Source organism: Mus caroli, unplaced genomic scaffold (assembly GCF_978045245.1).
Source record: "Mus caroli unplaced genomic scaffold, Mus_caroli_1 scaffold_12, whole genome shotgun sequence".
Taxonomy (NCBI): Eukaryota; Metazoa; Chordata; class Mammalia; order Rodentia; family Muridae; genus Mus; species Mus caroli.
In genome coordinates this window covers 38776352-38790751 of record NW_028227267.1, presented here as the reverse complement: position 1 = coordinate 38790751, position 14400 = coordinate 38776352, and the positions used below count along the sequence as shown (strand labels likewise).

Sequence of the window (14400 nt, the reverse complement as noted above, 5' to 3'; positions counted from 1 at the left end):
TATGCATCATCTCTGCCAGTGGAAGTGGAAGAGCTGACAATACAAAATGGACTCATTATGTCAAGAACCTGTAAGCTGAGTCAAAGATGTGCATAAAGAAGCTTGCATGTGCATGCCTCCATCTGTAGTCCAGGCAGGCTTTGGTTCTGCACTGTCTCCCACATAGCTATAACTACAGGCCTATGCTACCAGGCCCAGCTTCACCATGTATTTCTGAGTTTTCTTCAAATCTTGCTTGTCATCTCGTAACAGGTCTGTGTCCAGAAACTTCACAATATTCCAGATAAGCTGGGACCATTGTGTGGCAATGGCTGTCTCCAGCAATGAACTGATGCCAACTTTTCCCATGAGCTCCTGAGGGGAATGAGCTTTTGTTTGATCTTTTAAAGACAGGGTCTCAGTATATATCCCTGGGTGCCCTGCAACTCACTATGTAGACCAGGCTGTATACAGAGATTCATCTGCCACTGCCTCCTGAATACTGGGATGAAAGGTATGCGCCACCATACTGGGCTATGAACTTTTCTGAAGCTGTTTATCTATATTTATTTTGTTTTAAAATGTTCGTTTCCCCTAACTTCCTCTGCTGTGTTTGTATTGGTCAGTGTTCTCCAGAGGATCAGAACCATTCAATCGCATTAGCTAGTTGCTAATGACCTCAGCTGCTTGTCTAGCCTATTGACGTCGAAGATCACAATCCTTCAGCCTCCTTTGATGGTTTTCACTGTGTGCTGTGGAAGTTCCCTGTATGCCTTTTTCCTTTGGGAAATTCTATATGAGCTTTGTAGAGGATGTGAATGTATACAGGGGTGGTCACTAAACAAACACAGAAGCTAAAGGTTTACGGTTCCAGAAACTCTTAGGCACTTACACCTGGTCCCAAGGATGAAAACACACAATCTAGAGAAACATTGTTCCCAGACTCATAGTCTGAGGCCTTGGTAGTTGAGGGCAGGAGTTCAGTTAATAAGTATAGAGTAGTACCCTCAATTGACTCCCTGGGCACATGACTTACAGGATGAATGGCATGCCCCAGCAGAAGCAGATTCTGTTAAGAAGCTAGACTGGCTTGATCCCCTCTGCCATATACAGGAACATACATGGAAGGAATTAGAATGATATGGCATAATGGAAGAAGAGTAAGATATCAGGACACTTCTCTTTGGGGAGTGTATGAGGAGAGCGGGCTCATACTCTAAGATTCAGGCATATACTAATGCAATTAGGAAACAGCTCAGTGCGTGTTATGCTACATGGCATAAACACAGCATCATGCCCCTAGAAGGATGAAAGTTGTTCTTATGGGTTTGTTTCTCAGGGCTCAATGTCTGGTACCTCCTGACCTCAAAGGAATGTGCAGGAGGGAGTATAAAGGGGCACTTGGTGTAGTTGCTTAACTTTAAAGAACAATAGGGACTTAGGTGCTTGCTGAACTTATTGATTTTGCTTTAAAGAAAAATACTGTAATGAAGTTGATGAGCTCTTTCATTCTGGATGTTGAAGAATAGGGTTAAAATGGGTTAAAAAACAATCTATGAAAAGATCATACATTTCTTGGAATCATTGAGTCAGCTTTCAACATTACCTGTGATTAAGCTACTATGCAAATATAGAGTATTTTTAAAAACCTACTTTAATAAGGGCTCTTAAATGCTTCAACCTTCCCTCTAGCCCACCACCCACCAGAGGTTGTGGAAAAGAAAGATTAATAGGAAATGGGGGTTGCAGACCTTTTTAGAAATAGTTCTTTGGGGCTATTCTAGACCAACGTAAATCAGCAACAGCAGTTCAATCCAGAAGAAACCTTGAGGTGCCACCAATCAGTCTGAGTCCATGGAAATGGCAAAATATCATGAGAAGTTCTTTGGTGAGTTTCTGTCTATGAAGGCACAACAAGTGAAGATCAGCAAAGAAATGTAAGGCGACCAATACAAGAACTTCCTCCCAGTCTCTGTGGGGTCATATTTATATTCTTTCTAAACATCACCTGACCTGTGTTTGCTTCAGCAAAACATCCTTTCATCTGTCTGCACCAGGTGACAAACAAAATATCATATGACATAACTGAGTTTCCAAAGAAATCAGAAATTTCCACTTCAGAGTAAAAAAAAAAACATGTAGCTCCCTCTCCCCAATAAATGCAGAAGCTCTCCTGATTTACCCTCAGATGGTGTCAGTCTCCTTCTCTTTCCAACTCCATGCTTTGGGACCCACTGCAGCTGAACTTTGGCACAACAGGGTCTATTTCCTTATTTGGCTACTTCTTCTTCCTAAGACTGACTAGCAAGGTCCAGCTATCAAAGTATTGAAGTCCAGCAATGAAAAGCCCCCTTTGGTTCACCTAATTTACATGCTCAATTAAAATTAAACACTTTATCCTAACACAGGGTGTTTATACCTTGGTACCTTTATAAACTCCCATTTTCCTATGGGCCACATCTGTCTCCTCTCTATCCAGAGGCAGTCCTTTGTCCTTCTGAGGAAAATACCCCTTACCTCTTACCCCCCTCCCTTACCCCTTTCTTCTCCTCTCCTTTGTTCCCTTCCCCTTCTTCCTCTGTCTCCTGTGTTTGTCCCTTATCTCTTCTGTCTGTCCCTCTGAGGCAAATACGTTTTCCTGTGCTTGGTCTGAGATCTCAATTTTGGGGATCCCGAGCCAATACTTTTTCTTTTATACATTATGATTCATAATAGTAGCAAAATTACAGTTATGAAGTAGCAACAAAAATAATTTTATGGTTGGGGGGTCATCACAACACGAGGAACTGTATTAAAGGGTCACAGCATGGGGAAGAATGAGAACCACTGCTCTACAAGATCAACAAGTGCACTTACCCACAATGCCATCTCTCTAGTCCCCTGTCTTGTACTTCTTACATTTTTTTGCCCATTGCTTGCTAAATAACCAGGACACACACTTGTGAGGACTAGATGAGACCCTGAGTGAATGTGTATTGTTGATATGAGTACAACCATGTCAAGGAACCTAATGCCTCCGACTCAGGGAGTGGCAATGCCTTCCCTGGCTCAGAGCAGTGGGAAGGGCTTCTCTTGACCTGAGCTCGGATTTTGAAAGTGTACACAGAAAGTACCAACCCACAACTGCCTCCTTCTGGATGACAGCAGCCCGAGACCATTCTCCTTCAGAGACCCTCTCTCAACATCAGCTAACCCACTTCCTTCCCATTCTTTCTCTTTATAACATGATGAGTTTTCAGCTGCTGCCACTGTGTCTCCATCAGAGCACACAGCCCATCTAGTCCCAGCTTTTCTGTGCATGTATCTGGTGTTTCTATGTTCTCCACTGCCCCATTCACGTCAGGCCCAAGGCTAAGCAGGTAGGTAAGTAATGAAAGGAGACAGACAGGTTACTCGATATTCTTCATTATCAGAGCAGATTTGTTCTTCATTCTGTAGAAAGGAAGCAACCTACAAACCTTCCAAGTGGTGCGGCTGTACACCTACCTGCTGGCAGCCTGTTCTCAGCCTTTCAGTCTAGATGTCATCCAATCAGTGCTTCAGGAGGAATGGGAGACTCGGGAGGTAGCCTTGGTGGGTGTGAACTTCCCTCCAGTGTACACAAAGAGATGATAAGGACATAAAAGGTGAATCTGAGAGACAAGGTTGATCACTTGGACAGAAGGACAAGACTAGACTTTGGAGTGGGTCTGTTCTAGTTTGCTAGGAAATACACATCTGAGAGAGACAGATTTCCCTCTGACTTCCCAGACAGCCAGCTCTCTGAATGCAGCCTAGTTTAAAGATTCAAAGGTTTGCATTTATCCAAAGGCATTTCAAGCAAAATTCTGATTTCAGAAGCACCGGACTAGTCAGTGTGTTGAAACGACAGGCAGTGTTCAGAGAAACTGGCTGAAATGCAGAAAGAGTTGAGTTTCATAACAAACGCTATCCTGTCGTAACCCAGTAGTTTCTGGTTCTACCCCTTGTTGCTCAGAACTGCTGAAAGCTATTTTTGTTTGTTTGTTTCTGGTTTTTTGTTTGTTTGTTTGTTTGTTTTTGTTTTTGTTTTTGAAGTAGAGTCATAGTTATTCAATATTTTTTTTTCCCATCAAATATGGGATTAGGTCAAATAGGCAACGTCCACCTGGTTGAGAGAGACGAGGGTGTGGCTGAGTGAGGAGTAACACTCTGAGAAGGTGTTATTGGTGGTGAAAGGAGTAAGTGTAGTTAAACTAAAAGGAATTACGTGTCAAAGCCTCAAGCAGAGAGGAGTCTGAGAAAGCCATAAAGAAGTGCCCATGCGTGCCTCTTGGATGGCCTGGACGTTCTCTTTTCTCTCTGTAACAGACCCCTCTCAGCTTTCCCCAGGCTGAACTATTTCTGGCAAGGCCTAGGGCTGCCTGGCATCAGCTGTTTCCACCAATGAGCAAACACCCACTTCTGTGTCAGGCTCCTGGGACTCGTGAGAAGGTCAGCTGGAGCCGCTAGCCGAAAGCGCTTGTGGGCTTGTAGCTACAGCTTTCTTCATCTCTATCCAGCACTTTCCCCGTTAGTGCTTGCAGGAATTATTAAATTTTAGCTGTGGTTTGGTGAAATTAAGAAAAATTTTTTTTCTAACATATCAGTTCACAGATTGTCTTAGTCAGGGTTTCTATTCCTGCACAAACATCATGACCAAGAAGCAAGTTGGGGAGGAAAGGGTTTATTCGGCTTACTCTTCTACATTGCTGTTGTTCATCACCAAAGGAAGTCAGGACTGGAACTCAGACAGGTCAGGGAGCAGGAGCTGATACAGAGGCCATGGAGGGATGTTCTTTACTGGCTTGCCTCCTCTGGCTTGCTCAGCCTGCTCTCTTATAGAACCCAAGAATACCAGCCCAGGGATGGTCCCACCCACAAGGGGCCTTTCCCCCTTGATCACTAATTGAGACAATGCCTTACAGTTGGATCTCATGGAGGCATTTCCTCAACTGAAGCTCCTTTCTCTGTGATAACTCCAGCTGTGTCAAGTTGACACAAAAATAGCCAGTACAATTAACCCCTTGTCAACTTGACACACAAACACATCACTAGTAAGCCTCAACCCTTACATTCTTATTTATCCCCAAGATCTAAATAACTTTAAAAGTCCCACAGCCTTTACATATTCTTAAAATTTCAGTCTCTTTAAAATATCCATCTCTTTTAAAATCCAAAGTCTTTTTACAATTAAAAGTCTCTTAACTGTGGGCTCCACTAAAACAGTTTCTTCCTTCAAGAGGGAAAATATCAGGGCACAGTCACAATCAAAGCAAAAATCAATCTCCAACCGTCCAATGTCTGGGATCCAACTCACGATCTTCTGGGCTCCTCCAAGGGCTTGGGTCACTTCTCCAGCCATGCCCTTTGTAGCACACGCATCATCCTCTAGGCTCCAGATGCCTGTACTCCACTGCTGCTGCTGCTCTTGGTGGTCATCTCATGGTACTGGCATCTCCAAAACACTGCATGACCCCTTCAGTCCTGGGCCTTCAATTGCAACTGAGGCTGCACCTTCACCAATGGCCTTCCATGGCCTCTCACAGTGCCGAGCCTCAGCTGCTCTGCGTGACCCCTTCATGCCTTCAAAACCAGTACCACCTAGGTGACCCTTACATATTACCAAGTCCTGCTGCAGCAGGAGTACAACCTTGGCCATCTCTGGAACACAGCCTCCTTGTGCTTTCAGAAAACACTTCCCAGAAGATGTCACCTCAATGATGCTGGTCTCTTCTTAATCACCGCTAATTTCTTAGCTCCAGCTAACCAGCATCAATAGTCCCAGTAATGCAAAGTTTTTGCTTTAGTAGTTCTGGTGTCTTGTTAATCACAGCTGATTCTTCAGCCCCAGCTAACCAGAACTACAAAATCTTCACAATCAAAGCAGCAATGGCCCTGAAAAGAGTCTTTAATTTTCCCTCTGAAATTTCACAAACCAGGCCTCCATCTTCTGTACTGTTCTCAAGGTTATCTTCCAAGCTCCTACACAATATCTGACAGAGCTCTTAACAATGAATGGATCTTCAAGCCCAAAGTTCCAAAGTCCTTCCACAGTCCTCCCCAAAACATGGTCAGGTTGTCACAGGAATACCCCACTCTGCTGGTACCAATTTGTCTTAGTCAGGGTTTCTATTCCTGCACAAACATCATGACCAAGAAGCAAGTTGGGGAGGAAAGGGTTTATTCGGCTTACTCTTCTACATTGCTGTTGTTCATCACCAAAGGAAGTCAGGACTGGAACTCAGACAGGTCAGGGAGCAGGAGCTGATACAGAGGCCATGGAGGGATGTTCTTTACTGGCTTGCCTCCTCTGGCTTGCTCAGCCTGCTCTCTTATAGAACCCAAGAATACCAGCCCAGGGATGGTCCCACCCACAAGGGGCCTTTCCCCCTTGATCACTAATTGAGACAATGCCTTACAGTTGGATCTCATGGAGGCATTTCCTCAACTGAAGCTCCTTTCTCTGTGATAACTCAGCTGTGTCAAGTTGACACAAAAATAGCCAGTACACAGATCCAAGGACTGTTTGTTTTCTATGAAGTCCTTGGAAACCCTGAGAACACAGCTTAGGATCTTAGGTGGAGGCTTCTGGGGGTTCTTTCATCAGCTGCATCAGGAAGTCTAGATCACTGTCTGACTAGGAGAAGGACAAAAAGCATCAGTCAATCAATAGCTGAACAGTATAAGAGATATCAAAGACTTCATAGATGGAACTAATATCTTAAAAGATTTACATTCAAAGAAAAATACCCGTCACTCAAACTAGAACTAAGAAACTTTTGGAAGGGAGGGAGGGAGAGAGAGAGAGAGAGAGAGAGAGAGAGAGAGAGAGAGAGAGAGAGAGAGAGAGAGAGAGAGAGAGAGAGAGAGAGAGAGAGAGAGAGAGAGAGAACTAGCTATGAGAAGCACATCCTTTAAGAAGTTTCCAGAAGTAATGGCCACCTTCACATCCTGAGCTATATCAGTAGTTTCACATGTCTCCAGTTATCCGAGGGCACAGCTCTCCCACCCAGTTTAGTTTGCTTCCTAATCTGGCTGTATATGCAAGAGGCCTTAGATTATAGTAGGATTTTTGCTTTAGATTATAGTAGGATTTGTGGATGTATCTGTAGAAAGTACATTTCCACATTTAAAGTGGATCATCCCTTATTTGACGAACACTTGATTGGCCAGCTGATGGCAGAAATGACTGTGGTGAGCTAAATCTGCAGAAGATCCCGACAGCAGTGACAGGCATTGTTGCTGCAGGTTGCTCTCACACATGTTCTTACAACTGCTGGCTGACGCTCCAATATACTATAGCATAGATGCTTTGGAAGACCATAGCTTGGCCTGGGGAAGTGGGTCTGTAGTAGAGCATTCTCCTGGCACACTCCAGTCCCTGGGGTGCAATGCCCAGCACCAAAAGAAAAAAAAAAAGAAAGAAAAGAAAGAAAAATCAATGCTCCCTTTCTTTTGAATGGGGAGAAGGTTTTGTTGCAGATATGAAACAGAGAACAGCCAGAGGAATCTAGAAGAGCCCAGAAAAAGAAAAAAAGAAGCAAGCCAGGCATAGCAAGAGCTAGAGAAACAGAGTATGGGGAAAAAAATCATTCGGGTTATAAATTGCTCCCTGTTCTAATTTGTTTCACATCTCAGCAGGTTCTTTTCTCTTTTCTATATACGTCCAAGCCTTTAGTAGCTTGTACAAACGTGTTACAGGGATTTTGGACATCTGTGCATTATGATTGCTATTGTTTTTTTCCCCTCAGACTTATCTCTAAGTTATCGAAACTCTGGTGCTCACAAAGTCCTCTCCCTGTCACTCAGACAGCTAGAGACTAGGAGGTTGTACAGAAGGCAGCTGGAGCCACGCCCCCTTGCCCCCACGCCACAATCAGCACAGGATCCCTGATTGTTCCTGGGATGCTCAGCCCCATCCTCAGGTATAAGTTGGTGGATTCTTTCTTCGTTTTGCTTTCTTGTGATGGGGTTGCCCCTGTTGGCCTGAAACTACCAAGTCTTCTGCTTCCGTTTCTTACACCAGGCTTTGAAAAACAAGTTCTAATATAAACGGATGCATGCAGATATTCCCATACCAAGGCACCCTGGAAAGAAACTCCACCAGCACAGCTGAAGTCGAGTGGCCCTTGCTTTATTAATACAAAGCACTCCCATTGTCTCAATTTATCTACAAATTGCACTTTTGACCATGCACTTCTTGGTGACATCGATGTAGTTCACATCCTTGCCGAACTCCCTACAGAGTGTGGCCTAGCCATTCATGGGCTCCCCCCCCCCCCGGCCCCCCGCACTCCCTGAAAGCTTAAAGTTTTAGGGACAGATTTCTGGTTGTATCTTGAAAACTACTGGCCTCTGGAGTCACCTCTCCCCAACATTTTGAAATTCCTTTGTGGCTGTTCATCCTTTGATGTTTGCAGATCTCCCCTAAGGCTACTCTCAGGGTGAACCCGAGTGTTCCACATGAGGAGATAGAGAACAGGTTCACATAAAAAGACATTCCTGACCCTGCCCTCCACGCCACCACCCCCACAAACCCAAAGCAATACACTTTACATGGTCAGGGTTTCTCTGTGCAGTCCTGGCTGTCCTGGAACTCAGGTCATTTCTTTTTACTGCTGTGGACTTTCCCCGGAAAGTTTCTTGGGAGCTCTGAAAAGGACGCAGACTCTACCCTTCAGATCTCCATACCTCTGTACCCACTGTAACCAGCGACGTGTGCACTGATTAGGTAAGTTAGAAAGACTGCTGTGTAGGTGTAGTTCATCAAAAGACCCTCACTCACATAAAGACCACAGAGACCGCCATCGCTACAAAATGCATGAGGATTTTTATTGATCCAACATGTTGGGACTCCCCTCTCAGCACGCAGGCCAGAGGAGAGACCCAGAACAAAGAAAGAACACACTTTTTATACCTTTGTAAGGGCCGGATATAGGCCGGATATAGGCCGGATATAGGATATTGGCTTATTTTAATTGGTGTTGTCAATAACCTTTTTAGACATTGGTTGGCTTGTATAGGGTCACTCTCATTTTGTCTGTCCTTGAGGTTTTTAGTGTGAGGCAGGGCAGGGGAATTGTTAATCTTGTTTTTGACTGTTAAAACTATGTTTCTATATTTCTTTAGTCAGCCAGCTTTATATCTGACTCTGTACTTGGCCTGCTTGTACAGTTTCAAAAGTCCTTTTGGGAGGGGGGTGAGATACTGGGTAGTCTTGAATTTATTTTGGATATTACATAGGAAACTTGATCGAAAGGTCAGGAGGGGTCATTGGAAAGAGATTGACTGACATTTTAGTGTTAAGGATGAAAATTGCCCCAAATCATAGAAAACAAGACAGAATTAACCCCACAGATGTGACTCCCCACCCACCTACCCCACCCTCGTTCAGTCTATTTTGTTCAAGAACCAACAAAGTAATTTTGTTGGTTCTTGAAGGTCTACCAGGTCCATATGCGGTCAAGGATTGAATAAGGTGAAAGATTGAACAGGGCCAGGCACACTCAGTGTAAATGAGCATGGACTCTGTTTAAGCAGAAGTCTTTTCAAACACCTGAGCTCTATCTTCTATACAGCGACACTCCTGCGAAGCTAGTTTTATTTAGTCCTGGTATTTAGTTGATTGAAACAATATTTCAGACCTGTTCCTTCTCAACAAGCAGCTCTAGCAGACCATGATGTTTTTGAATGAATGTGAGATATGGTCCCTAAGAAAAGATGTGAGAGTTTAGAAATGGTATTGGACTTCTCCAAATGGTAATGGACTTCTCCTAGATTTGGGAGAAATGGTTATAAGGAGGTCAAGAGAGGTGCATACCCATGGAACAATCTGTGTGAAGTGCAGCCAGGGCTACAACTTCAGGGACCCAAAGTCATCCTTGTTGGCAATATCTCTCAAGCAGTTACTCTGTATGTTCCCTTCAATGTCATCATCTTTCCACTTTGAAGAGAACTCTTTTGGATACTTGATCTTCTGAGCATTGAGGAGTTAGTTAGAGCCTGTAAGAGAGCAGTAGCCTCCTTCCATTGCACAGAAGACTGTTGGGGAACCTTGCTGTTAACGTAGCAGTCCGCCATGACTGGATGACTCTCTGAGCCAGGCACAAAATCCAGGGGGGGTGGGGGTGGGCATAAGAGGGGATTCCTTTTCTCAGCCCCGTTTACCTGTCTCTGCCTGTCTTTGTCTGGAGAGTGTCCCTTGTTTGAAAAGTGACCTTATACCTAGCTCCCTGAAAGGCTGCGTAACTCAGCACACATGCCCTGTTCTAGCTTCTCACCTGCACAGTAATTTAGGTGCTGTACTATAACCAATCGGCCCTTCCTGCTTGCTTGAAGCCATGACCAATTTGCCCTTTCCACCTGTACCCCTAAAACAACCCTTATATATTGTATCCCTGAAACAATGAAATAGACCTGTCTCCCTGCAGTGGTCCCTGGAGGTTATTCCGTCTATACTCACAGCTGGTCAAACCCTATTCTCCCCCTCCACTCCCTTTCTCCCCTCAGGCTCTGAGGAGGATGGGATGGGGGACAAAAGAGAGGGCATAAAGGAGGGACTTCGAGTTTTCAAAACAAATCCCATCTTCTTTATGCAATTTCACTCTTAGCTCACTCAGTCTGCAGCATAGTTTTCATTTGCAATTAACTTTAGTATCTAATGAGGGTTAGCTTCTCTGGGAAACAAAATTATGCGGAATAGAAATATGAAGTACAGCTCAGTTTACAGGGAAGTACCTCAACATTTTCTTTTCTTTCTCTTGTGGCCATTTAGATGCCCCTGGTGCCTGCTCTGATGTCCTCTCTAAAAGCCTGGGCCCTGCTTCTGCTCCTGCTGTGCCTGCAGCATAGCCTACCTGCCCAAAGCACTTCCAGGAGGCAGTTCATGGAACACCATCACCTGAGTCCAAACAAAATGTTCAGTGACTACAACTGTGATGTCCTCATGACAGATAAAGCCGTGAAACCCAAGCTCTCACACCCGTTTGTTTATATGACATGGTACAAAGTTGAACATATATGCATTGGTAGCAACTGGAGAGATCGCTACAAAAACTTGTATGTTTGGGCTCAGACTCCCATTAAGGTCCTCAGGTGCCAGTGGGAGAGTTTGAAAAATAGATATACAGAGAGAAGGAGTTACAGCTACGTTCAGTTCCATTGCAATGCTGATGGGTATGTCGACAGCATAGAGGACATAAAGGCTCTAGAGCCCATCCTGTAGAAAGTCTCATCAGCTCTGGATGGTTCTGAAAGAGCAGGGAATAGTTCTCAAGTGTCAACCCCCTTCACCCACACCTCACTCACCTACCCCCAATCCTCCACCACCCACCCTTCACCCCTACCCTCTACCCCACTCACCCTCACTCATCCCCCACCCACCCCTCAACCTCCACGCCCTGCTTACAATAGTTACTGTTACTTCTGTTTTGCAATTGTCTGTCAGTGTTTTGCAATCAATCACATTGATTCTTGGTATTACAATTGTGTTTATGGGTTGTCTGCCTGCAATAACATTCTTTCCTTGTTTACCTTCTTTTATTCACATTTTCATGACTCGGCTCTCTGCTACTGTGACAAAATGTTTGAGAGAAAGCATTCAAGGGAGGGTGTATTTGCCTCCTAGTCTCTGGTCTGGTCTGTAGTCTGCTGGCTCTGTTGTCCTCAGGGAAGAGTGAGGCAGAGCATTGTGGTGGGGAAATGTGGAAAGTAGACAGAGAAGGAAGGAGAAGAGTATAGGGACAAGATAGGACAATGGCGGCTCCAGTGACATACCTCCTCTAGGTGGGCCTTCAGATCCACTCAGCTATGAATTCATCAATGGATTAATCCACTGCCAAAATAATTACAGCTTTCATGACCCAACTGTTAAATAAACCTTCAACACAGGAGCCCGTGGGAGGACATTGGACAGCCAAACCATGCCGGCATCTTCTCTTGACTTATCCAGGATTTTTGCTGATATCATCATCTTTATGCCTATCCAAACCAAATGATCTTCCCTTCCCAGAATAAATTGTTATTCCACTGTGTGTCATATGTATACATGTTATATGTGTAGACTTTGTTTTGTGTATTGGTGTGAGCAATGCAGTTACATGTAATATGAGGTTTTACTAGATGTGAATATCCAAAATTTAATCCCAAGGTGTATTTTATGTATGCACTTGCATACATGCGATATATGTATCCCTGCTGAGTCTTGACTTGGACAATGGTTGTGGTGGCACCTATACTTCTAGCCAAATGGAAGGGCAATAGATAACTAACCTATTGGGTCAAATAACATGTAAGTCTCTGGTTCATAGCAGGTAGTCCAGGAAATTTGTGGGATTCCCCTCCCCCTTCTTATCCTTTGACTTGGAATTTTAATTTTGACTTTGATAAAACATACATGAGAAGTGTTCCAATCATTTGCTCCTCCTGACTGGAGAAGATTTCTAACATGAAACAAATATTATGGATGATGGAGAGAGTGCTCTGTACATAAGAACACTTGCTGCTCTTCCAGAAGCCCCAAGCTCAGTTCCCAGCACCCATATCAGGAGGCTTACAACCATCTGTGATTCTAACTCCAGAGCACCCAATGGCACCTGCACTCATGTGCACATAACCACACGCAGGCACACACCTACACATAGTCAAAAAGAATAAAAATAAATCTTAAAAAACCCCTCAAGACATACATGAAGCTGTAATTAATGTGGAAGCCATAAACACTGCCTGACCAAGACTGTCTAGCATGTTGTACTGACTAGTTTTAAAACAACTTGACACACAATAAAGTTGTCAGAGAGAAGGGAACCTCAATTTCGAAAAAAAGCCTTCATAAGATCAGGGTGCAGACAAGGCTGGAGGACATTTTCTTAATCAGTGATCAATGTGGAAGGGCCTAGCCCATTATGGGTGGTGCCATCCCTGGGCTGGTGGTCCTGGATTCTATAAAAAAGCAAGCTGAGCAAGCCACAAAGAGCAAGCCAGTAAGCAGCACTCCTCCATGACCTCTGCATCAGCTCCTGCTTCCAGGTTCCCGCCCTGTTTGAGGTCCTGTCCTGACTTCTTTTGATAATCATGAGCAGTGATATATGAAAGTATAAACCAAATAAAGCCTTCCCTCTCCAGGTTGCTTTTGGTTGTGGTGTTTCAATAATCAGCCTGGTTAAGACAGAGGTCAAGATGGTTCAGCAGCAGATATAGAGGTCTGAATGAGAATATCCCTGTAAGTTAGTTTCCAGTTGGTAGTGCTGTGTGGGAGATGATAAAACCTTTCGACTGTGGAGCTTTGTGGGAGGAAGTATACATTGGAATAATCTTGGAGAGTTTATAATCTCATCCAAATTCCTGTTTGATCTCTCTGCTTTCTGAATGTGGTTGAAGTTGTGATCTCTCAGCTTCCTGTTGCAGCTACCTGCTGCCATGCATCTCCATAATTATGGACTCTCTTCCTAGAACCATAAGCCACAATAAATTCCTTCTTCCATACCTTCCATACCAACAAATGACCTCTGGCTGTGGTCATTTGTTGCAGTCACAGAAAAGTAACTAATCAAACAGGTAAGGGGTATTATTGCCCACAGGCTTCAAGATCTCTGAATCCTGGAAACCACTTCAGAGGTAGAAGGAGAAAACTAATGACACAAAATTGTCTCTGACGTCCATATGCACCATGTCATGCCATGCACTCACACACATGCATCACATACAGACACACAATAATAATAATACATCTTAGTGGTTTTAACATTTTTTATTATGTGTATGTGTCTATGTGGGGGGATGCATATGTGTGAGGGTGCCTGTGGAGGCCAGAAGATACTGTATCCCCAGAAGCTGGAGTCACTGATGGTTATGAGCTACCTAATGCGGGTGCTGGAAACCAAACTCATGTCCTCTCGAAGAGCAACTACTCCTGACCACAGACACATCTCTCTAGCCACCCCCTAATCCCGAAACTCCAACACTTTTCTTCTGTAAACCATACATGAACAGATAGCATTTACTGATTCATTAGGGCATTTGTCTTTGGGACCGGGGAAGATGGGTTTTACTTGGTGAAGTGCTCAACATACGAGTATGAATGCTTGAATTCAGACCCCCAGGGCCTGAGTGTGTGTGGTTTGGAATTCAAGAGGGAGTCTGGGGGTAAGAGATTCATTAAGAGAGAAGAGTTATTAACACCATGGACAGACAGCACCGTGACTGGGTCTAAGAAGAGAGTTCATGCCCCTATAGCCGAGTGAGGGGGCCTTTCTTTTTTAAACCTCTTTCTAAAAAAATATGTATTTATTTATTTATTTTATATATATATGGGTACACTGTTGCTGTCTTCAGACACACCAGAAGAGGGCATCAGATCCCATCACAGATGGTTGTGAGCTCCCATGTGGTTGCTGAGAATTGAACTCAGGACCTCTGGAAGAG

The 14400-nt window shown here is 44.1% G+C and overlaps 1 protein-coding gene across 1 annotated transcript; it reads left to right on the top strand.

Annotated features, from left to right (window-relative positions):
• Positions 1 to 10753: 10753 nt before the first annotated feature.
• Positions 10754 to 11203, top strand: Eddm3b (epididymal protein 3B). The gene has a single exon (XM_021182694.2). The coding sequence runs from the start codon at positions 10754 to 10756 to the stop codon at positions 11201 to 11203; it is 450 nt and encodes a 149-aa protein (XP_021038353.1).
• The last annotated feature ends 3197 nt before the right edge of the window (positions 11204 to 14400 follow it).